The 25,142-nt window shown below is 44.4% G+C and overlaps 3 protein-coding genes and 1 pseudogene across 10 annotated transcripts in view; 2 read left to right on the top strand and 2 right to left on the bottom strand.

Moving 5' to 3' along the window:
• Window positions 1-155: 155 nt before the first annotated feature.
• On the top strand, window positions 156-5,201 carry rpp14 (ribonuclease P/MRP 14 subunit). Of its 2 annotated transcripts, none has more exons than XM_047347607.1 (6): window positions 156-287; window positions 2,011-2,191; window positions 2,275-2,359; window positions 2,493-2,569; window positions 2,640-2,718; window positions 5,066-5,201. In XM_047347607.1, exons 2-6 carry the CDS (start codon window positions 2,088-2,090, stop codon window positions 5,120-5,122), a joined length of 402 nt encoding a protein of 133 aa, XP_047203563.1. In that variant the 5' UTR covers window positions 156-287; window positions 2,011-2,087; the 3' UTR covers window positions 5,123-5,201. The 2 variants fall into 2 exon arrangements, with proteins under 2 accessions (XP_047203563.1, XP_047203562.1); XM_047347606.1 differs by having other exon boundaries at window positions 161-287; window positions 2,064-2,191.
• On the top strand, window positions 5,129-6,112 carry LOC124856782 (hydroxyacyl-thioester dehydratase type 2, mitochondrial-like). The gene has a single exon (XM_047347605.1). It carries the CDS (start codon window positions 5,129-5,131, stop codon window positions 5,597-5,599), a length of 471 nt encoding a protein of 156 aa, XP_047203561.1. The 3' UTR covers window positions 5,600-6,112.
• A 5,361-nt stretch (window positions 6,113-11,473) lies between these two features.
• Window positions 11,474-20,742, bottom strand: LOC124857440 (annotated as a pseudogene).
• Window positions 16,940-25,142, bottom strand: part of LOC124856800 (plasma membrane calcium-transporting ATPase 2-like) — a 95,020-nt gene continuing 86,817 nt past the window's right edge. For 4 of the 7 annotated variants that reach the window (XM_047347635.1, XM_047347639.1, XM_047347637.1 and 1 more), the window contains 2 exons: window positions 23,836-24,043; window positions 21,156-21,294 (listed from right to left, as the gene is read on the bottom strand). In XM_047347635.1, coding sequence (XP_047203591.1) covers window positions 21,290-21,294; window positions 23,836-24,043 — 213 coding nt within the window. In that variant the 3' untranslated portion in view covers window positions 21,156-21,289. Of the gene's footprint in view, window positions 21,295-23,835; window positions 24,044-25,142 lie in introns of all 7 variants that reach the window. The other 3 variants (XM_047347638.1, XM_047347640.1, XM_047347641.1) reach the window with 2 other exon arrangements.

The raw sequence follows: 25,142 nt of genomic DNA, 5'->3' as shown, positions 1-25,142 counted from the left end.
TGCAAGCATTAAAAAAGAACCGAGAAAACTAGTTTGGCCAAAAATATTTGATATAAACGAACAAAATCTAATTTTAGCTCCTAACATAAGCTTCAGCTCATGTAAATTCAAAATACTTCAACCACCCTGCCACGTTAGCTTGGATCGCAGAAACCAATCAGGAAGTCCGTTATTTGTGACAGAGTGACACCTCTTGCTCACAAAGATTTATGAAGTGCGCATGCGTCGTTGACTAATGGCGGCAGAGAAAGCACGCAGCAGTGGCCGTTTGACGGAGTTGTAAGATGGTGAGTAGAAACATGGTCCTCTGTCAGCAAACAAAGATCTGGTGGGTTCTGGTGACCATGAAGCAGCTCGGAGCTCCGTGGTTCTCCTTCCTGGTCTTCATTACTCCACTAGAAGCTCTCTGAGCTCAGAGGACGTGACCCCGGTTTGTTGGTCATTGAGTGTTTCAGGTTTTATGCAGTTTGTGGCAAGACGCTGAAGTTGGCTTCAGCTTAATTAATTCTAATTTAACATTAACTGCATTAACTTCTCCAGGATTCCTTTAATCCGCTCTAGTTCAAATCTAAAATACTAAAAATGGCCAAAAACTTGAACTGGAGAAAAGATGTCTTCCACAACAACCATCTTAAAACCAGTTTTCTTCATCATCTCTGACCACATTTTGATGATTATGGCTTAAATATAATCAATACCCAGAATTCAGTGTCTCAGAAAATTAGGTTATTATAAATCGGTTAAATACTATATTCATAGAAAGTTGAGTGGAAGGAAAAAGTGTGGTAGAAAAGGTTGCACCAGCAACATGGATAACCACAGCCTTGAGATTGTCAAGCAAAATCCATTGAAGACTTTGGTGGAGCTTCACAAGGAGTGGACCAAGGCTGGAATTGGCGCATCAAGATCAACTACACGCAGATTGATCCTACACCTGGCCTACAAGCATCTTACCTGGGCTGAGGAGAACAAGAACTGTTCTCCTCAGCCCAACAAGAACTGTTGAAGGACGCTCAGTGGTCCAAAGTCCTGTTTTCAGATTAAAGTAAATTCTACATTTCCTTTGAAAATCAAGGTCCCAGAGTCTGGAGGAAGAGAGGAGAGGAACAGAATCCACGTTGCTTGAGGTCCAGTGTGAAGTTTCTACAGTCAGTGATGATTTGGGGTTCCATGTCATCTGTTGGTTCTGGTCCACTGGGGTTTCTGAAGTCCACAGCCATCTAGCAGGACATTTTAGACAAGCTTTATGGAGATACTGATTTCATTTTCCAGCAGGACTTGGTACCGGCCCACACTGTCAAAGGTATCAAAAGCTGGTCCAATGACCATAGTGGTACTGTGCTTGGCTGGCCAGCAAACTGGGCTGACCAGAACCTCATAGAGAATTTATGGAGTTCTGTCAAGAGGAGATGAGCGACACCAGAACCAACAATGAAAATGACCTGAAGGTCACTATCACAGCAACCTCAGGCTGATCTCCATGCCACGCTGCATTGATGCAGTAATTCATGCAAAAGGAGCCCAGACCAGGTACTGAGTGCATAGAAATAACCAAACCTTTCAGAAGTCTGACTCTGAATTTTGAGTTTTTATTCTCTGAAAGCCAGAAATAAATAAAAGGTTAAAGTGTTTCTCTTTCTGAAATGAGGAACGATATTCTGATTCCCTGAGCTGCTCCAGGTTCTTCTAGATGTCTCTAATCTGGACTTAAAGTTGTGTTTGTATTCTTCAGAGTTTATTGGTGCAACATCTCACTGTTCTGGTGGAGAAGTTGTCCACCGAGAACTTTAAATATGTGATGTCATAGTCGATGATGATGAAGAGGTCAGGGAAAATAAATGATGAGGGATGCTTGATATATCGGCGTTAACATCGGTATCGGCTGATGTTTGTTTTAACAGAAGAGCCGTGGTGCGTTCACTGACTGGTGGAATAAACATGAGTATTTGAGTGGGCGGTCCTTGGTCAGATTAGTTCTGGTCAGCAGCCCATTGGTTGTGATCTCTTCAGGTTTCCATCATGTGACCTAAAAGTGGCCTCCAGTGACCTTTTGTCTTCTTCAGTCTTCTCAAGCTGCAGAAAATGAAATGGAAAGTAAAATGAAACCTGACGGTGAGAAGGCAGAACCTCCTGGTTACCAACGAGTCGTGCTGAAGAACGCTTCACCGCATCATTACCTCAAGGTCCGCCTGTAAGTGGGTCTCTGGGTTCTGTTTGTTCTGGTTCTGCCTGTATTGGGTCACATCCTTCCAGACGTCTTGATGCTGTGTTCAGGCTGCTGGAGGTTGAGTCGACCAGAGTGAGTGCCGTCGAACTGAAGCGCTTCATCGTCAGCTGCCTGAGGGGTCTCCACGGAGAGGTGTGATCACTACAGTTAAAATCACAGGCAGGGGGCGCTGCAGACAGCTTGGAGGGATTCAGATTTGCTGAGTTATTCATGTTGCGTGTTTGAGGCGCTCAGTCCTGATCCTTCTTCTACTACTGTGCTTCAGGTTGGAGCTGCGTTGGAGGTGGACGTGTTGAAGTACGACGAGGAAACGCTGAGCGCTCTGCTGCGTGTTCACAGCAGGTACCCGTCATGGAAGGAAGTTTACACCACATGTAAAAGCTGCTTCTTCATCTGTGTGTTTTTATTTCAGAGGTTTGGTGAAGCTGTGGAGCTCCTTGACCCTGCAGGGATCCTACCAGAACCAGGCCTGTGCCTTCAGGGTTCTGCAGGTCAGCAGATCCATGCTGTTATCTCATTCGTTAATGCCATCATAGTCAAATTTAGCTCGCCTGTCAGTTTGACTTTTATTTGATGTGACCCAGAACCAATAGAAAGCGGTCCTTTTTTATCACAACAAATGTTGTTTAAAATCGAACTAAAAGATCATGTTGCTATGATACGGGGATGCAGGATTATCCTGGGGTCCGGCTAACTTTATTTAGACTCTGCAGCGAGACACGGTGTACAGCAGGTCCAGGTCCTGAAGAAGTTTCTAGATGCATCCCTCCTACAACACACCTGAATCAGATGAAGGTCTCGGTACCGGGCCTCTGCAGAACTGAATGACTGTATGTTGAGGGGATTCAGGTGAACAGCTTGGTCTGCAATTATAAAGCAGTAACATTTAAAACGTCGTGTGTTTAGAATCAGATCTAAAATGGTTGCCATAGCGATCATTATTATTATTTAAAAATACCGTAAATATGTCCGCAAAATGTAGTGAAAATCTAGCAAAGTTCAACTATTTTCATTATTTAAACTTTTATAAATCCATCAGTTTTAAAACTTCTTAAAAGTCTGACGTGAATAAAGAATTAAATGTATTATTAATCAAACGTCGGTTTATTTCTGATTTACTAAGTGAAAGTGTTCATCCAAACATCAGCTGGTATCGTGTCTACTTAAAGCTGAAGCTCCAGCGCATATTTAAAGCAACACTTTGTCTCCGAGCTTGATCCGTTTGGCCAGAGTCAGGTGATCGGTGGCGTCCGACGCTCCATCTGGGACATCGGTGTGCTGGTAGTTCAGCTTCTACTTCAACGGTCTCGACGCTACATCAGTCCAACGTTGACCTCTCTGCACTGCTTCCTGGATCCAGTTTAACATTTTATTTCTAATCCTAATGATATGGCACCATCATATCCGTCTGAACTATTGCAGAACTTTAAGGTCCACAAACCAACTGGTATTAAAGTCTCCCAGATCACAGCTGAAACATAGAGCTGACCGAGCATCCTCAGTGGTCGGGCCAAACCTGTGGAACCACCTGCATTCATACATCGGACCAGGGAACCATGCATATCCCAAAGCCATGGTTGAATCATTTTTTTTATTCTATTTATTACATTATTTTATCAGCTTAACAAATACGGGTCCAAAGCATCAAGATGATTGTCCGATACCAGACAGAACGGTCACATGATCAACAGCAGCTGTTCAGCTCTGCAAAGTCACCAATCGTTTTTAACTATACCTTCAAGCTGCTCTTCATACGTTTGGCCACCAAAGAGGTCTGTGTTCGTGAAGTTTTTTCAGTCCAAGCTTCAGTGAACCCCCTCTGACCTCATGGGGCGAGGTCACGACGGCTGACTGTTTATGGTTAACTGAACAGTTTCAGTTTTCTGCCCTGTTCATCGTTTCCTTCCTGAACTCGGTCTGCGTCTGTTTTATTCCTCTGAAGCATCTTGTTCTCAGCCGATATAAACGGATGTTTTGACCATTATCTGATCAGCTGAGGACGAAGCTTTTCTCCGGTTCTGCTCACAAGTTTTCAGCTCTTTGAGGATCAGCTCAGAACTGAACTCATGGTTGTCATTAAAGCTTCTATCAGCTGTGAAAACATTGCAGCCCCTCCCAGAGTATCTGTGGTGCCAACATTCAGCTCGGGTCGCTCCTCTGGCTCACTGCAGACACGCAGATCAGAAATGGACCCGACTGAGTGAAACTGAACCATCTTGCTAAAAGAACAAGACAGAACAACTTGGATCCATGTTCTGGGCTGGATTTCTGATACTGATGCAGAACCTGAGCTGCATGTTCTGAAACTAAGTTTCTGATGTGAGTTCCAGCTTCAGTTCTGCAGAAACAGGAAACCATTTCTCTATTTAATTATCCTACGTAAAGTTCTGTGCGTTTATTTTTAAGGCAAACATTTTTATTTCCGACATTTAAAATATTAAACAAAAAATGTATAATTATGGTACAAAAAGAACCAGAATAATTTGGCCAAATGGAGAAAAAAAAACAGCTGCTTTTTTCACTTATTAATGGGAATTTATTTGAGCAATATGTAATTTATATAAGAAATGATTTATTATATTGTTGTGATGTTTAATTAATTACATATTTGATTCATTTTAATCATAAATATATTAAATGTTGGTGATAAATTGTTTCTGATTGAAGCTGCTACTCTGAACCAATTATTGGGCTTTTAGTTGTTATTAAAGAAGCTTTTTAATGTGGAGTTTGTTGTGGATCAGACATGTTGGGTAGAAATAAACCGGGTCGAGACTTTTTGTCCAGAAGAACCGTAAACAGAAAACAGCTGACTCTGTCCTCTCATGGTGCCTTCAGGTGTCTCCGTTCCTTCTGGCGCTGACAGGAAACAGTCGTGACCTGCATCTGGACTGAAGCAGGATGACCTTCGCTTGGACAGCGTTCAACAGGCTCCGCCCCTCCTCCTTCTCAGTGGCTCCTTCCCTCAGACGGCTGCTCCACGTCGGCCAGCGAGCCTCCATCACTAAGGCGTTCTCATCCCGTGACGTGGCGCTGTTCGCCAGGCTGACGGGCGACACCAACCCTCTCCACGTGGACCCGGCCTACGCCAGCACCACGTCCTTCGAGGCGCCCATCGTGCACGGCATCCTCATCAACGGCCTGATCTCTGCAGTGCTCGGCACCAAGATGCCCGGCCCCGGCTGCGTCTTCCTGTACCAAGAGATACGCTACCCGGCGCCGCTCTACGTCGGAGAAGAGGTTCTGGCCGAAGCAGAGGTTCGTAAAATCAAGATGTCGTTTGCCTTCATCGCCGTGACGTGCTCTGTGAAGGACAAAGTGGTGATGGAGGGGGAGGTGATGGTGATGATGCCTGTAAAGGAGCAGGAGTGATGAGGAAGAGGAGGTGGTGCCCTGGTCAGAGATGATGATCATGTCTCAGTTCTGTGTGAAATCTTTCACTGAATAAAAATAAAAGTCATGTTTCCTCCATCCAGTCTGGAAACTGATCTTCATCTCTGATGTTCAGCAATGATCAAACATTACCGTGAGAAGAATGAAGGATTCTGGGACATTAATGATCAACTCTGATGGATCATGTCTCCAAAGCCAAAAACTGACCGTATGGTTGGGATTTCTCCACAGTTAGTCCATGAAGATCATCAGGATGAGATGTTTCAAAGTATAACTGAATGCATGATTGTGATGTTCAGAGGAAATCAGGAGGCCCACATCCTGCTGAGAGGAGACCCAGACCTCTTCACTGAAGGGACTACAGAGAGGGTTAAAACTCCTCCACAGTGATGGTGGAGACCTGCTACCAGTTATGAACACAAGGAACAAGCAGGAATGTTCTGGTTGGGTTGTATAGATGTTTTCCTCTTAAAGTCATCATTTAAAAACCTCTTTCTGTTTTTACTCTGGTTATTTTTGTCTGATATTAACATTTGTTGACATTTAAGTGGGACAAGAAATCATAAAACTCCAGCAGCCTTCAGTTCAGCTTTCAGAGAAACATGGAAGATATTTAGACCCGAGCAGCGGAGCGCTTTCTCTAAAATGAAGCAGCTTTTTGGAGTCCTTAACATATTCAAAAACTTACCAAAGTTCACTGAAAATTGTCCCTGGTGTGAAATTATAGGATTTTAATGGAATGGAAAATGGGCGTGGCCAAACGGCTCTACAGCGCCCCCTAAAGTGATATAGGAAAACTGGTAAATCGTAGAGATTTGAAATTTGGTTCCCCGGTAGATCTCTTCAAATCACTAAAAAAGTTATATAGCTTTAATCAACAGCAAGTCGGCCATTTTGGGTCAAAGGGTCATTGTTTCTGACGTTTCCTACATGTTGAACTTTAACTCCTCCTCCTTGGGATTATGAGCTACTGGCTTCATATTTGGTCAATATAAGTTTAAGGCCTGAGGGATTAAAAATTCTCATAATCCTGAGTTTTGAGCCTGTTTAGGGGGCGTGGCCGGACCACGAACTTGAACTACTCGCCAAAAAATTCAAACAGCTGCAGCTTTAATATAGAAAGGTTGAATCAGACCAAACCTGGTATGACTGATCAGGTGACCAACGAAGCTATGTGGTCAAATGACATCATCTAAGCCACACCTTCTAAGAACAGGAAGTCACTTTTTCACTTGGAAAGGCCGATAACAAGTTGGTCTAACTTCGCTTGGAACACAGAGTGGGTACTGTGGAGGGTGTGTGACGCCGTGGCGGCGTGAGATGTCACGCCGTGGCCATACGTTTGGCTCTAATTTCCACATATATCATCTGATCCTCATCAAATTTAATATGATCGATCTGAGTCCAGAGAAAAGGGATCCAGTGAAATATTTGGTGGGCGTGGCCTTCCTCACTGCCCTACAGAACATTTTAGAAAATCTGCCCACACTTTGAGGATTATTAAATTTGGTACACATATGTAGCTTCTAAGGAACTCCTGTAGCCATGGTCCAAACTCCACAGGACGTCGGCCATTTTGTTTACACACATCGTATCTGAGCAAATTCCTCCTACAGCTTTTGACTTATTTCAAAATCACTCAATGTATTCTCAAGACATCAGGATCAAAAGTTATCAGAAGTTTTTTGCTGCATCAAACTGCGTGGACGTGGCAAATTTCAATGTCTCGATGTTCACAGTTGGCTCCAAGTCACACATGTATGATCCGATTTGCTCCAAACTGGATTTCAGTGAACTCTGTGAACCACCAAACCGCTCCATTGGATTATATTAGGATTTAACTCAACTCAATGAGTCAATGTATCTCCCTGATACATTATTGGATCAGCACCAAATTTTGTGTGCTTCATCGTGGATGACTGTTAAGGTGCGTTCACAACAAACGGGATTTCTGCGAAAGGAGCGGCCAATTTACATGTTATCCCTATGTAGAGGCGTGTTCAGGAGCGGCGCGGAGCGGAGCGATGGACGAGTTGAAAAATCTGAACTTTTTCCTAAATTCGTGTCACGTCAGGGACTGGATGTAGCTGTGACGTAGGGTGAAGGACCAAAGCGGAGAAGAAGCAGTTGTCAATGATGGAGGACCAGATCATAGTGGCTGTGTGCGGCAAGCCAGAGTTGTATGACTCAACTAATTACTTTTACTGAGACAAGTACAGAAAGGACCTGGTTATGTTTAGGCACAAATATCTTATATTTAGGAGATGTGGACATTAAAAATCGGCAGTTTGTTTTACTGAGTTGAGATTTATTTACTCACCGAAGACAGATGGACAGGTGTTCAGCAGGGGGGATACAGCGCCAGTAAACCGCGGTGAAGTTAGTTTGAAGTTGGATGTTCAAGCTCTGCGGAGTTAGCGGCATCTAGCTCACGGTTGATCCGATTCAGGCACTCAGATTTTCCACGATTGTTTGGTACGGAAACTTATTGACAGTCTCTAGTGAACCACTGCGCGTCAGAAAGGGAGCAACAGAGAGCAGCTAGCCGAAATCTGGGTGCCTGACTCGGATCGGCCGTGGGCTGGATGCCGCTGGCTCCGCGGAGCTTGAGTGTCCGGCTTCGGGCTGGCTTCACTGCGGTCGCCGGTAGTTGGCGTCCCGGAGGCCGATTCATCTCCCAACGCGGGGCAGCAGATCTTCGAACTGGGTCCTGGATAGACGGAAGTACCGCTGAAATCGACCGTCATCCAGACGCAGCTCCTGGAGTAGGTGGTGGTAATCTCCGAACTGTTCCCGTCCCTGAAGAATCTGGTGAACCCAGGGACATTGATGTCGGTGGCGTTTTTTGGCTCTCCACAGGTAAAACACCGTGATTATCCGTGAAATCCATGTCCAGCATGTTCAGTTGAAACCAGCAAGCAGCAAATGGAAGCTCCTCCTCTTTGATGACGCGGCGAAGTGTTGCCGCTTGTTGCCGAATGTCAACGCGGAGTTCACGCGGAATGTGAAGCGGGCAAAAGCACACAAATGAGGCGAAAAATTCGCAGAAATCGCGTTTGGTGTGAATGCACCTTTAGACATGTTGGTATGTTCAATTGATGACATCACTTTAGCCACGCCCACCGAGGACAACATCACGCGTGTCTGTGTTAAATGGCCCTCAGTGACAGTCTAGAAGTTTCAACCTTTGTCTAATGAGGTCATTTTAATTGACATTTTGAGACACCACAGGGAATCTTTAACAGGAAGCTTCCATCAGGAAGGTCAGATTTTGAAGGCAGAACTGGACATGACCCAAGGTCGTATGAAACCTGCTCACAGAACCAACTAATGGCGACGGGGGGAGTCGAGCAGCGGGCCGCGGTCCTAAATTAGTCACGACGGCCGCTTTATTTAATCTTCTGCCTCTTTGCGGCTTTTTGGGGACCAACACATTTTGAAAACTAATCAAAATTGTCCCCCAATTAAAATGTGGGGATTTTAATGGAATTGAAAGTGGGCGTGGCCTACAGTAGTCGCTTAGTGGTGCTAAACTTTAATCAAAGTTAAATCTTTAACGATCTGCTGATCTATGAGCCATCACCCTACCTGATGGACTCCACGGAGACACAGGGGGCCCCTTTCCTCTTATCCAAGGGAACAAGGCTGGACTGTGACGCCACGGATGGGGGTACAAATCCTGGCAGGCTGAGTATGATAGAGTCTGTTTCCCCAAAAAACAGTGGAAATTTTCTGCTGACTTTGTGCTAGATTAGGACAGAAAGACTTCAAAATACAAAGACCACTAATCATAATCTAAGGATAGCTGTGGAAAATAAAATAGGAAACCTGATGTTAGAAGAGATGATGGTAGGATACTTCCAGCCTGCATGACTCTGCTCCAAAGACAAATGTCAAAATACCTTTAGAAAGATGTAGAAAAGCTGGTCAGCACTTATAAACTGGGCTGCAGTGCTTTAAATCAGGAACACTTTTAACTTTCAGTATTGAGAAGTTCAAATAATTTTGAGCATACCATTCTAATAAAATGAAATAGATTTTTTAAAACTCACACATTGTTATATTTTTTAAGTTTCTATACTTCTTGATTGAAATAAAATCTCATTGAATCTAGATCTGCCAGATAAGAATAATTTAGGCTGTAACTTTATTCAGTGTTTATTTGATCACATTTGGGGTCTGTTTTATATGGTCCTTCACTTCATCCTCCGGCACCTGGACTCCACAGGAACCTATGCCAGGATCCTGTTTGTGGATTTCAGCTCTGCCTTCAACACCATTGTCCCAGTTCTGCTCCAGGAGAAGCTCTCCCAGCTGAGTGTGCCCGACTCCACCTGCAGGTGGATCACTGACTTCCTGTCTGACAGGAAGCAGCGCGTGAGGCTGGGGAAGCAATGTCTCTGACTCCCTGACCATCAGCACCGGTTCCCCCCAAGGCTGTGTTCTCTCTCCTCTGTTCTTCTCCCTGTACACCAACAGCTGCACCTCCAGTCACCAGTCTGTCAAGCTTCTGAAGTTTGCGGACGACACCACCCTGATCGGACTCATCTCTGATGGTGACGAGTCCTGCGTACAGATGGGAGGTGGACCATCTGTTGGACTGGTGCAGCCAGAACAACCTTGAGCTCAACGCTCTAAAGACAGTGGAGATGGTTGTGACTTCAGGCAGAACCCAGCCCCACCTGCCCCCATCACCCTCTGTGACTCCACAATTGACACTGTGGAATCTTTCCGCTTCCTGGGAACCATCATCTCCCAGGATCTCAAGTGGGAGCCAAACATCAGCTCCCTCATCAAGAAAGCCCAGCAGAGGATGTTCTTCCTGCGGCAGCTGAAGAAATTCAACCAGCCAAAGACTATGATGGTGCACTTTTACACAGCCATCATTGAGTCTATCCTCACCTCCTCCATCATCATCTGGTACGCCGCTGCTACAGCCAAGGATAAGGGCAGGCTGCAGCGTGTCATTCGGTCTGCTGAGAAGGTGATTGGCTGCAGTCTACTGTCGCTCCAGGAACTGTACACCTCCAGGACCCTGAAGCGGGCAGGGAAGATTCTGGCTGATCCCTCCCACCCCGGTCACAGACTCTTTGAGACTCTCCCCTCTGGCAGGAGGCTGCGGTCCATCCGGACCAAAACCTCACGCCACAAGAACAGTTTTTTCCCATCTGCCACCAGCCTGGTTAACAAAGCCCGGAAACCACCCAGACACTCCCCCTGCATTCAGGGGAACTAAGAAAACTGGTGGCCAACTTTAATATTGATCTGCTTAACTCAAACAATCATAAAACCTACTGAAGAGTTCATTAATGCCATGTCCTTTTCCCCGCAGGATCACATCCAACAGTGCCACATTATTAGATTACATATTTAATAATCTTACAATACAATAACTGGATTAATAATTCATGTGATCATCTACCACTCTTTGTGGTCAGAGACAATTTCTTTTCAGATTTCCATTCAGCCCCCTTTACTCTGATTCCCCTAAATGAAATCCAATCCACAGTGATTTTATCTGAGGATAAATGCTTTGTGACAAAAAAATTGGTTGAGATTTTATGACCTTTTCTGTGAAGAACATTAGTTTGTTATTCAGACACGATTGATGATGTATTTTAGAACCTCATCTTATGTTCTGATCTGTTTGTGGGTCAGACGAGCTCGCAGACAGGATGTGAAGGATGGAGACCCCTGGAGCCTTAGTATCTAAATCATAGATTCTAGGAGATGTTATTCATTATAAGAAGTGTTTATGATCCAAAAATCAAGAATGTGGGACATTTAGTCCATTTTTGGTAGAGACAATGCTGAGTATTTACCTACATAAAACAATGCAAGTCTCCCTTCCTCTGGACAGACTCTGGTATCACACCAAGCACAGATTTATTTTCTTTATGCTGAAAAAATCAGAGCTGCTGCTTAATCGCTGAGATTTTACAGCGGAAGATTTGTACTTTATCCAGAGTGGTGAAGCATGGAAACATCTTGTCAGTGAAGGTGTGTGTGAAGGTGTGTATGTGTGTGTTAGTGTCCAGATCAGAGAAGGACAGCTTTCCTCTGTCCCAGTCCAGATTCACTCTGATCCTCTGGAGCTTCTTCTGTACTGAGAGAACTGTGCGAGGAGCTGCTGGAGACCATGCTGAGTATCTACCTTCATAGAACCATATAGACAACCATCCAGACTATGATTCTCTTCCTCTGGACAGACTCTGGTATCACACCAAGCATCCAGCCTCCACTGTCTCCAACATCAACATCCCAGCTGTGGTTCCCTGAGTTAAAGCCCTCAGAACTCAGGACAGAACGCCACCAGTCATCAAACCTCTCTGGATTACCAGGAAGCTTTTGTTCCTCTCCTTCAGTCACACTGGTCAGATCTTCAGACAAGAAGAGTTCTGAACCAGCAGTGTTTGGGTCCAGGATGAGAGGAGTGTAGGACACCATGTTCTTCATGTTGCTCCAGATGTTGAAGGCCAGGTTGCCCAGATGTTTGGCCTGGTCTATCAGAGCTCCTGAGGGCAGCTGTGGACCATCCAGCAGGGGGCAGCGCTGGACTCTTTCCACTGCAGCCTTGTAGTTGTGCAGGAAGGAGACGTCTTCAGCTCTCAGCTCCTCCTCTGTGGCTCTGACTGTGGCTGAAAGAGCTGTTATCTCTCTGCTCAGAGCCTCCATCTTCTCCTTCATCATCCCACTCTTCTGCTCCTCTTCCTCCCTCAGTGCAGCCAGCCTGGCCTCCTCTTCCTCTGTTAGAAACTGATGAAGCTTCTTAAACTGCTCCTTAATCAGCCTCTCTGTGTGTCGGGCCTGGACCTTCACGTGTTCTGCTGTCTGATTAAAGTCCTCTTGAACTTTCTTCCTGAGCTTCAGGATCTTCTTCAAAGGTTCCAGAGTTTCCTGAAGGTTCTTCTTGTGTTGCTGAGCAGCTTCATTGATGGGTCTGAATCTGTGCTTGGTGTGTTTTTCTGAATCTCTGCAGACGACACACACTGGCTGCTGATGGTCCAGACAGAAGAGTTTGAGCTTCTCAAAGTGCAGACTGCAGAGATCCTCTTAAGCTCTCTGGTCTCTCTGCTGTAAGAAGGTCTCACACAGGTTCTTCAGAACCAGGTTACAGGGAGGATCTTTGGTAAATGATATTGTCTTACAAACTGGACACTCTTGTACTGGTTTCTCTCTCCACCAGTTCTTCAGACACTCCTTACAGAAGCTCCTCTCCTGCAGCTGGACTCACTCAGAGGAAGCTGCTGGTTTGGTCTGAAGGTAGATCTGATCGTCTGTGAGTCTCTGCAGGGACCAACAATCACAAACTGCTTCCTGCTTTAGTTCAGGCGTGTCAGGTTAGGGGTGGAGTTTAAACCTATTAAAAATGGTGCTTCACCTGTAACATCTGTCTTATTCCAAAGTCCAGAATTCAACATTTGAGCAGCTATAAAAGTCACTGATTAACAGGTTTTCAATTTAATCAGCATAGATCAGAACTTTTTGAAGACTGTAAAATACTGGGCGAGGAGGAGTAGCAACTATCTTTCAGTCAGGTCTGTTGATTAATCTCAGGCCAATAGCCACAATTCTTCTGAATATCTAACATTCATGTTGACACTGAAATAGCCTAAAAATAGCCTTTAATGTGGCCTCAGACTCAATTGGCTTTGCTCAAAACATCTGTAGACCTACCCACTTTTGTCTTCATACTCTGGACCTTGTGCTGACCTTGTATTTCCTCATAACCCTGTCCTGTCTGACTGTTTTTAAAAAAAACCTCTAAGTTTAACTGAGTACTCCTCCCCTGAGTACTTATAATTATCAGACAATGCTGTAACAACCTTTAAAGAATCTATTGCATTTTTCATTTCCTCATTATCACAGAAAAACACAGTGGAGGGCAGTAACTTAATTTCTTCCCCTTCATAGATTGATTCTCTTGTTCATGATGTTACTTCTCATTGCGTGATGCATTAGACAATGCAGCCCCCTTGAAAAAGAAGGTAATTATTCATAGGAGGCTAGCTCCCTGGTTTAGTTCAGAGCTACGTACTTTAAAGCACAATGTTAGAACATTGGAGAGAAAATGGTGCTCTACACACCTAGGGGATTCTTACTTAATCTGGAAAAATATCTTACTGTTGTATAAAAAGACCCTTGAAGCTTCCTGAGTTATCAGAAACATTAGCTTAATCTAAACCTTCAACTTGTATGTTAGACCCAATCCCAACCAAATTATTTAAGGAAGTGTTCCCTCTGATTACTATGGAGTTAAATTTGTCTCAATATTATTCAATCAAACAAAAAACTAATCTCAATCAAAAAAAATAATATTCAATAAAAAAAAACTAATCTCAATCAAAAAAAAAAAATAATATTCAATAAAAAAAAACTAATCTCAATCAAAAAATATTAAGTTGTGATCAAAACTTTCACAAAGAGAAAAAAGTTATTTGCAAAACATAAACTTTTATTTGCGCAGATCAAAAATCTTTGGTTACGAGTCTCGCTTTTTTGGTTTTGACGCTCTCTGTTTTTGGTTGAACTCAACGAATTTTGAGTTCTGGAAACATGAACATCCTGGGCGGGGCCTAAAGACGAACGCTGTAAGACGTTTCCCTATTGGTTAGCGCTGACTAAAGCCGCAGACATCTGTAAGCCGCTGAGGAGATGAAGAAGAGCTGTTGTTGTACCTTCTTCAACAGGCGAGGGGCGTTTCCGGTCCAGGAGAGGTCAGAGGAGATCTGGATGCTCTTGAACTTTAACCTGTCCAGACCACTTCCCAGGATCTCATCGATCTCACCAAAAAGAAGCGTTTGTGGTACTTTGTTGGAGTAGTTGTGTATTTCTCCAGAAACCTACAGTAAAATTATTAAATACTAATTCTGGTTATAATATAGATGACCCTCTAATATAATCTGAAGAGATTGTGTTGTCACCTCTCATGGTTTTGGAGAAATAAATTCCTGAAAGTGGGACAAATGCATATAATGGTTGAGCATTTTGAGGTATTTTGACAAGATATTTCTCCAAAACTGTACAGTAAAATATTAAATATTTATTCTTTTACATAAAACATGAATGTGAAAGTTGTAAAAATTTAATTAATATAAATGTTCTGTAGGTTACTTTTCTGTTTTCCTCTTATTTTCTCAACCGTTGCCAGGATCTGATCCTTTCTGCTCCATTACCGTAATGCACCATGTATGCGCGACGCTAATCTTTAAGAGAGAGCTGGTGTCGGCTGACGTCACCACGTATTTCTGACTCTCGTCTCAGTTTTCTTCTGTACAGTTGATGTCTCCTCACTGAAGCGACGCTGCAAACCCTGCAGTTCGAGCAGAAGTTCAGAGATGCGGGGGATCAGAGTCTGCTGCTTTAGTCAGCGCTAACCAATAGGGGAACGTCTTACATCGTTCATCTTTAGGCCCCGCCCAGAATGTTCATGTTTCCAGAACTCAAAATTCTTTGAGTTCAACCAAAAACAGAGAGCGTCAAAACCAAAAAAGCGAGACTCGTAACCAAAGGTTTTTGATCTGCGCAAATAAAAGTTTATGTTTTGCAAATAACTTTTTTCTCTTTGTGAGAAAAAACTCTGAAAGTTTTGATCACAACTTAATATTTTTTGATTGAGATTAGTTTTTTTGATTGATTGAATAATATTGAGACAAATTTAACTCCATAGATTACCAGCCCAATTTTAGATATGATTAATCTATCCTTAGTAAATGGATATTGTCGAAGCCGTCTCTGCTTCCCTGGTTCTGTTGATTTGGGCACAGGTTTCAAAAGAGTGAAATAAACTTGTGTTCGCCTCTGCGCAGAGGAAGGAAGAGAAAGATGCTTCAGCCAAAACCCCTGCGAGCAACAACTCTGGTCTCTCTCTGCTTCCAGCTTGTTTTATTATTCAGTCTCAAGGTTGTGTTCAACATATACATATATCATGTCACTCATGTATAACATAACAGTTCCTTAGGTCCAAATAAAGAGTGCTTCTGGTTATTTTCTTCTAGCAAGCTTGTCTTGTCTCCGGCCTTCCCTTCCTGCATCCATTTATGACCTTGCCCTCTCTCTATGCTCCACTCCCTATGTTTTCACTCCCCTTTCCTCTATCTACACATTCCAGTTACACACATAGTTTATATTCTACAATATGAACCACAGGCTTTTAAGTTAGCTGTAATTAAACCTTTACTTAAGAAACCTTCGCTTGATCAAGATGACTTAATAAATTACAAACCTATATCCAATCTTCCGTTTTTATCTAAAATTCTTGAGTAAATAGTTGCTAATCAAATGTGTGAACATTTACACAGCAATGACATGTTTTAAGTCCGGCATCTAAAACCCAATCTGCTTAGAGTTGTTTTGCTTATCGAGGATATTTAAATTCTCTTTAATTGCAGGTGGCTACAGTTAAAGAGAAAAGTGCAGTAGTTTAATGTTCGGACACAGAAGCTGTATTTTATCTCAGCTAAGAGTTAAAATTAACTGCATTATAAAATCTAACACAACTGAAGAGTGAACAAGGAGGAAGGGATTTCTACGCTGAGTAGAAGCATTCAGTGGTCAGGTACTGATCTGTTTGACCTTCAGAAAACCTGCAGATCTGTGCATTCAGACCACAGTTCTGCAGAACTGCAGGAAGTGTTAATTTTCTCAGAAAGTCTTCATGGAGACAAGACCTCTGCCAGTAGCATTTATTCATCACAAAGTTAAAAAGTCTATAATCTTCAAAAGAATCACAAACCCAAAGTTTTATTTCAAATTTCAATGGCTTTATTTTTATGTATATAGATTTGTATATATTTATATATTATATATATATATATATTTATGTAACAACTTGTTCTCAGTTGCTTGATTATCATCTTTTGTTCAAACGACATGACACCAAGACTAGGGCATTCCACATGATCATATCTTACAAAAGAGTAAAGAAAAACCAGGTGTGTGCACACACACACACGCACGCACATCCATCAGCGTGCGTGTGTGTGTGTGTCTGTCTGTACAGAGAACTGAAGGTCACAGAACCAATGAGACGAGCGGACAGGGAGGAAGAGGAGGAGGAGAGGAAGCAAGTGGAGAACGGGACCATTCTGTTGCATAGATCGAAGCAAACAGGAGGACAAGACACAAACAGAAGTGATGACACACACACACACACACACACACACACACACACACACACGGACAAATCTAAACCAAATACAGCAGCAGGTCACAGCCAGATGGTGGCGCTGCAGAGAAGCTAATCTGAGTCTGATGGTGTGACCCAGACAGCTTTAAATGAAATGTAACCTGAGCCAACATAAAACAGCAAATACAAACTTTTATTCTGAAAAACTGCCTTTATTGTTCAAATAACATTTATTTCTTTATAATAAAGTCCTAATAATAATAATAATTTCATTGGAATCTTGGGTTTGACCTAAAGTGGATTTCTTGGAATATTTGCAGTTTTCCCAGTGAGGAACGCAGCGTCAAATGGACCCCATGAAGCTTCAGGAGATAAAAACTTTCACACAAACAGAACCTCACACTGGATCCTGGGACGTCTTAGAATCTGGTCTGACACCTGGAGCAGGAGGAACCGGTTCGGCTGCCCCAGTCAGGAGAAACAATCAACAATCCAAGATATTCTGGACAAATCTTGAAGACCCAATGGAAATATTTTCCTTCAATCAGCAAATAATTTGTTGAAAATATAAAGCGAATTTCTGGCGTCAGACTAATCTTGGGGCTCGTTGACAAAGGAAGTGTGATTTCTGTTTCCGGGAACATTTGGACTCAGATCCAGAGGTTGGAGGTTTATTTTTCAGAGCGACTGAAGTGATGAAGCCAGAATGTGATGAGTTCAGGGACAGTCTGTAAACCTGAGTGCTGTGATGGGGGATGATGGGAACAGAAAGATGATTTAAAGGTTTTCACCTCACAGTGCAGCTGAATCTCTGACCGTGTGTGTGTGTGTGTGTGTGTGTGTTTGGGGTTGGAAACGAGTCAACATTTGGGATGTTTCATTCCGTACTAAAACATGCAGAACACAGAACATTGAACACGGATACTGAACAGCTGCAGAATCTTTTTCTTGTTTTTTGTTGGGTTTTTTCTGGCTACACAGAACACGACGGAACCAATCGCACCAGGTCGGACATATTGCTTTAAACCACCAAAGTCTGTATATATGTCATGCATGCCACATAGATGATATTATGTTTATACAAAAATAACACCAACGCCTATAACTGGCTATCATAGTAATTACAGGAACTAAAACTTTCAGTCTTTTTTGCAACAAAGTTCAAACAGAGAACCGGATTTCTGCCTTTATATTTAAATCTGATATATATCAACGCATACATATCAAAGATAAATATATACGAATGTAAATATGACTTTCAGCTGTGATGTTCCAGTTTGTTTTGCAGAGGATGAGCAGGTTCTTGGCGGAAGAGGCTCCTTCCTGATGGAAAACTGCGGCAAACAAAGTTCTCAGTCTGCTGCCAGGTCATCCGGGATGAGGTCCGACCAGCCGAGGCTACGGCAAGAGCAGAGGGACAATCCTGAACCAGGCTGAGGGAGGTGCGGGATGGAAACAACTTTGGCAGAACAATCTTAAAGCTATGCTGGGTGATGATTGGCTGATTGTCCACTCTCCCACCTCATTCATTATGTGACATTATTTACACAAGCGCCACCTGCTGGTCAGGTGCAGGAGTTCAGCTGGAAGAGGAAGTGATGTCAGAGATCTTGAACAGTCCCGCCCTCTCCTCAGTAGGCTGCAAGTCGTACGGAACGCAGCGCCACCTTGTGTCCTGCTCCAGGCTCCAGATCCTGATCCAGATCCAGACGTCGGAATGACAAAACTTTTCATTCTTAACTCCTTCAATCAGAACTTAAAGGATGAACCGGGTTTACATAAATTAGCCTGAGGTGGTGTTGGACCTGGTCCAACCCAGTTGGCACTAAGGTCCGGTCTCATTCCCTGTGACAACCTGAAAGGTTTCCCTTTCCTATAAAGGATTATCTGGAGTCCTGCTGTTCTTCGGTTCTGATCCCTGGCATGAGGGTCTGCTGGGAACAGCTGGGAAGGTCAGTCTGGACGCGATTAATCATCTTCAACTCATGATGGATAAACTGGTTTTGTTGGGCCCCGTTTTCTTCGACAGACCCAGACTAAGGGGACTGAAATGTGACTGGGTCTAAACGCTAACCTCAGGTGTTGGTTATCGTGGGTCCGGCTCTGATCCAGTCCCACAGAGACTGTAAACAGACGACTGACCCGGCTGTTTTAGGAACCGACTCGGAGTTCTGGATGAGAGGAGGAGTCTGGAGCCGGACACAACATGATCCAGTGAACAAACAAACCCAGAAGTTAGCAGAATAACAATACATTCCCGTTTAATGTTGGACTCAAACCAAGTCAGAACCATTACAACATATTAAAGAAATCAAACTGAAGCCGGAGGGGATGATGGGAAGTGAACAGCCAACAGGAAGTAAACAAGTCACTGCAGGTTGGGAGCCCTAACGTCGGGTGACTCGGACGCCACTCGTGGCAGAAATATTAGGAGCTGTAAAAGAGTCCACGGCAGATTCCTATCATTCAGGTTCTGTACGCTCACCCAACTCCTCGGCCTGTACACAGAATCATACATCTGCAAAATATTAAAAAGTACTTAATATAAAAATACAGAAGAATTGTAAAAAATGAACAAACATTGAATTTTATATGAACACCATGCAAGAAAGTTTCCTACTCAGTTAAACAGTAAGATAGAGAAAAGGAAGGGATGAAGGGGGTCAAACCGCTTTCATGTAAACATCGGAGAGGTCCTTCAAACATGGTTCGGCAGTGACAACTGAAGAGTTTCTCCTCGCTTTTTGGTCGTGTTTGGAGGACGGGGTCAAGGGGCCAGGGGGCCAGAGGGGGGTGGGGCCTCAGGAACAATGACGGAAAACAACATCCTATAAAATATGGCTCTGAGTACTTAGAAAAAGCTCGTTGGGGGGAGAAGGTCAACCGAGTCATGGAAAATATGGCAGTAGTAGCACATCGCTTCAGTCAGGAGAGGCTGATGGCTGTTTGAGGGGATCAGACGCACCGCTGCTCCGATCTTCCTACCAGACAAAACGGAGCGGGAGACGGAGAGCGGCGGGGACACAGTGGATATAACTCTACAGGCCGACTGGTGACATCATCAGTCTCCTATAAACCTCAGCGTGGCCTCCACACTGACGCCTGTCTAACACAGCAGAGCGGCGTCACCAGGTAACCGTGATAAACAACTGATAAACGCTGCTGGCCGTGTGACGTCACTGACAGCTCATCGGAAATCAGACAAACGCGGGAAAAGAAACGACGGCAGACGGTCCAGGAGCGCCTGGAGGCAGACACTGAACGGACCCCTCCATCCTTTCCATCAGTGGTTTAAAAGCCTCGATAAAAAATGTTTTGAGCTCCAACAGATTCGGTATCTGCAGCCAGGCCCCTCCCCCGGACTCCGTTCACGGCTCCACTTCCTGTTTACTGGAAGTAACTTCCTGCTTTGATCAGACAAACAGATCAGTACTGCAGTCAGCTCTTTCTCAGTGTTTAAACAGCTTAGTGTCTGTCTGTGACCATGGGAGGAAATGAAGGAGAACAGAGGAAGCAGCTCTCCTGACGGGCCTGAGGGGACGGTGGAGGAGATGGAAGCTCCATCCACGTATGATTAAAATCCAGGTCCAAGTTCTGATGTTTCCTGTGGTTTTTAAGCTTCATTTGATCGAGTGCAGCTCAGACGGGTCGACTGGACCCACCGTTCTGGTTGTGCAGAGTTGAATAAGAGCGGTGGGAAAGTGTTAGTGTTGTTTAATGTGACTGTAGTGAAGTGGCCTACAGAGCTGACCGCATCTGATGGTTCCTTCATGTCATCCATGGGACACAGGAAGTTCACGGAGTTCTGAACAGAGCCGGTTTTCCAAACCGCTGAACTCACAGGTCATCATGCGACTCAACAACAATTAATCGAAACATGCATCAGCTTTACACGGACGCTGCGGATAAACCAGAACAACGGGAACCAGAACCCGGCTAAAATGGGATGAGGTCGGAAAGAGAGCCCTCTCTGGAGGCGGCAGTGTTTCGGCATGTTGGGAAATGAACAAACTGCTTTCCCACAATGCACCACAGCATGCAGAGGTGAAAAATGGAGGAAGATTTCTACAAGTGAACTCTGTGGGAATTTTAGCGTGAAAGAGGTGTTCCTGGTGAGGAGACTCCGCCCTTAGCTGATGGGATGGTGGTGATGGAGAAACAAACTGAACAACATCACAGGCAGGATGGAAAACAGCGTGGGGCATGGATGTGTGCAGGATGGGAGGATGAGCTGACTCGTGACACCCCTCCTCGGAGTGACAATCCAGCTGGAGGGTGACTGAAGCTGATGAAGAGGAGGGAAAGAAGGAGAAGCTCAGATGGTGATCTTGCTGCCGGATGCTTCTCCTTCACCCGCAGCTGAGCATTAGGGAAAGGCCTCAATCTCCCCAGACTCCTCTCCTGCCTCCTCGATGATGCTGGTCCGAGCCTCCTCCTCAGACTGCGGCACAAACTCTGGATGGGCCATGAAACTATGGATGGAGCTACGGTAATGTGGGCTCTCCACCTCAAAGAGGGAGCTACGGAACGCGTTCACCACCTTAATCTGAAACAAACAGAGAGGAGAAACGTCAGGAGGGGAAAGCAGCAGTTTCTAGCTCAGTAAAACAGATTTTAACAGTCAGCAGGGCTGATGGGACATATGGTGAAGGGGACATCTGGATCTGGACAGGGAGATGTAAAACCACAGAACAAAAAGAAACCATAACTCGGAACGTTGGAGGAAAACTGAAAAATACTCAAAACACAAAAGGTCCAAAAAAGCTTGTCATGATGTTGGAGGTAGCTGACTGCGGCAGGGCTGAATATGAATATACACACACCCCACCCACCCATCCATCCATCCATCCATCCATCCGCGCTCTAAGACAGGAAGTTATTCCTCCGTCACACTATTGAGGGATCAGGCTGAAGGTGTAGGAAAACATGATGCTACTGGAAGCTCCAGCCTCGCCTACTCATCTAACACAGTTGGATAAACAACCCGATCACCAACTGAGCCAGGCCGCCACGGAGTCTTAGGACATGTTGAAAAACACCACCCATCTCCAACACTATGAAACCCTCTGTCAGCGCTAATGAAGATTTACTCACCTCAGCACCATGGACACTTGAAAGTGAAACTGATGGCGTGACCTACTTTCTGATAAATGTGGCTAATAATTATCTGATCATTGACCAGACCTCATAGAACGCTGAAACATCATCCCCAGACAATCAGTTAATCCGTAATTATCACCACAAAATTACCCTACCCTGTCCTGACGTAGCAGGATACTACGAATTCCACACCCTTGATCCCAACACAAACTCTTCCAACCAGAAGAGCATTAAAAGAGACGCAAACTCACCTCCTTTTCCTCAGAGCCCATACCGTGTTTTTCAACATGCTATCATACATGCTCCATAGATTAGACATAAGAACTCCCAGATAGAGATAAGTGGTCCAAACCTGAACAAAGTCACACTGACCAGTTCTGAACTGGTATTTCAGAATCTCCTGCTATCTTTCCCCATGTGTTAGATTTCCTGCAGTTTAAAAATCCCCTCTGTGATAAAAATTTGTAGCCTACACTCATCCTGAACAGGATCATCTGTTTCATCATAAACTGGGACGGAGAGGCTCAAGCTGAGGTAAATCCTGACTAATATCCGGTTCTTTTCCGGGTCAACAGACAGTCACACTTCAACCTAAACTGGTTTTAGAAGCACCGTACTGGTTGGACACGGTAGACAGTAAACTTCACACTAAGATTTAAACCTGAAACCTTTTTCCTGCCAGTTACCGTGACAACTGGCACATCAGAACCAAAAACTAAGGCTCAGCTCCCATAGAGGAAGTCTGCCTTCAGTTCAGAACCTGGAACACACAGCTGACTTATAACTTGCAGCCTTTTCACTGAATCAGCTGTATAAAGATATTATCAGAAGTAAAACTGACAGTTGGGGCCCCTGCAGGTCACAGGGCCACTGGCAAGGTTACTGGAAACTTGAAGAAACCCAACATTTCCCTGTTTGGTTCTTAATCCCGCTCTGTCCTCTGGCTGCTCTGAAGTCCTTTCCTCTGATGAATCCAGTGAGGCTGCTGCTGATCACCCTGATTTATACACTCCAGCACACACTCTTTATTATAATTAATAACCTGCAGTTCAGAGCGGCGTGTTACTGAACCACAGGAGACCTGCAGCTGAAAACACACACACACACACACACACACTGTTTAAACACTGGTGGACCATGAGAGACTTGCAGAGCCGACAGATTTAAACCTGCTCAGGATTAACCCATAAAATAATCTTGGTGACCAGGCTGCTGCCTCTGAGCAGAAGAGGCAACAACAGGACAGATTTGTGGATTGTTTTTGCCTTTTTGGTCTCCAATCAGGAGCCTTCTTCTCCTCTCTGTGGCCTTCACTCAGCTGTAATCAGTTTCTCGACTCGTTGGCAGCAAGTCTCACCAGGTTGTTACACCTGTTCACAGGTCAAACGTCCAGAACATGCAGGAGGAAGAGCTGCAGGCAGACTCAGACAAAAAGAAAGTTTAAACTGAAAGAGATTAAGATGAAGTAGAGGAGGAAACAGGAGGCTGTCTGCATGTTCTCAGGCTGCAGCAGGAACCCAACAGGTCAAGAACGAAAAGAAGGGGGACTGGTGTCATTCTTCATCTAATGATACTTCTTCAGCTCTGACCTCATGACCCTGACTCCTGAAGGGACCGCTATCATCTCCTCCACAACATTTTAATAAATTCTGGGTGGTTTAATGTTCCTTTCAGTCCATGAAGTCATACAGCCTTTTGCTTTTGTACTTCAGTAATGCAGAGATAAACTAAAGACTCTTCCTGTAAAACAGCTAGTTAGTACATAGTCCAACAGACTCTAAGATTAGAGAAGCATTGCTACTGGTTCTATTGAGACTGTTTTTGATACTAAAACAATTTGATGTCTCCTGATCTAACCTGCCTGGTATTTGTGATCAGATGAGGACATGCAGACACCTTCTGAGGACAGACGCAGCTTCATGCAGATTAAATGGAGTGCAGCCTGGTTTTAGGCGCTGTGTGAGCTGGCCTCCAGTCACAGACTCACTGCCTGCAGTGGTGGAGGAAGCAGCAGCAGGGGGTGGAGCCCCAGCCGAGTTGGTGAGGGAGGAGGAGGAGCTAAGCCCTACGTGGGTGGGGCTAGAGAGAGTTTTGGTGGCAGTTGCGTCATTCTGCTGGCTGACGACGGACGGCTGGCGGCGCAGGGCACCGGGCACCGGCGCCTGGCCCGTCTGGAAGGTATAGACCACATCCATCTGAAGGAAGGACAGCCACAGTTAACAGAAGACAGAGCAAGAGGACAGCACAGATGAGAGCAGGAGGAGCACACTTCTACAGAGAGGTTAGAGAAGACAGGGAGTGTTAAAGGCAGATCTGAACAGTATCAGGATGTCAAGAGATCACTGGAAAAGTGTTAGTTTCCTTCACAGACACCAGCAGCTCGAGGAGTCAATCAGCACAAAATGTAGAAATTGTGTTCTGCTGGATTTCTGCATTTATTTAGAGGCTTAACTTGTCCCCCAGCCAATCAGTGAACAGACTGCTGTCCACTGATTGGCTGTGGGACCAGGAGAAACGACAGTTTTCCAAGAGGCAGCGCAGGGAGAAGTTAATAAAACTAAGAGCGACTACAATAATATTAAGGACCACAATGGCTGGAGCGGGTCAAACCCAAATGTAATTTAACCGTTTAGTAACCATAATCCAGCCTGAAGGCTGAAAGAGAAGAAAACAAAAAACACATCAGTTTTCTGAATAACACGAAGGTAGGGGGCACTGTATTTACGAACATCCTAAATCAGCTGGTCACACATAAAATCAGCTGTTCAGATGCAGATTTCCACCAAAACACACAAAACAAAACCAAAATGAAACAGCGTGTTTAGGTTTTAACATTTATTGACGGTCCTTCAGAGAATGGATCAAATGGGAGGAAGACCCTGCAGGAATATCCACAATCCAACCTAAAAGTCAATGGTTCTGGGCTTTAGAGTGTTGCTATCATGTTATCATGCACTGCTTTGTGTGGGTCTGTCCTATAAAAACCCCCGAAAATACATTGGATTTTCTGGTTGTAACAAAACAAAATGTGGAAAAGTTCACAGCAGGACCACGTTAAGTACTTCAAGCTGAGGATCTGATCTGAGATCAGAAGGCATCACGGTATGTTCCTGTAACAACCTGTCCAGGGTGAACCCGCCTCTCGCCCGAAGACCGTTGGAGATGGGCACCAGCTTCCCCGTGACCCACTATGGAAGAAGTGGTAGAAAATGACTGACTGACTGATAAACATCTGAACAGTTTCAGCAGATGACTCGTCAGGTGTGTTTTTGGGCATGAAAAGAGACTCTAAAG

This window comes from Girardinichthys multiradiatus, chromosome 20, assembly GCF_021462225.1.
Source record: "Girardinichthys multiradiatus isolate DD_20200921_A chromosome 20, DD_fGirMul_XY1, whole genome shotgun sequence".
NCBI classification, from domain to species: domain Eukaryota; kingdom Metazoa; phylum Chordata; class Actinopteri; order Cyprinodontiformes; family Goodeidae; genus Girardinichthys; species Girardinichthys multiradiatus.
The sequence above is the reverse complement of the archived record's forward strand: the minus strand, read 5'-3'. Positions and strand labels throughout refer to the sequence as shown.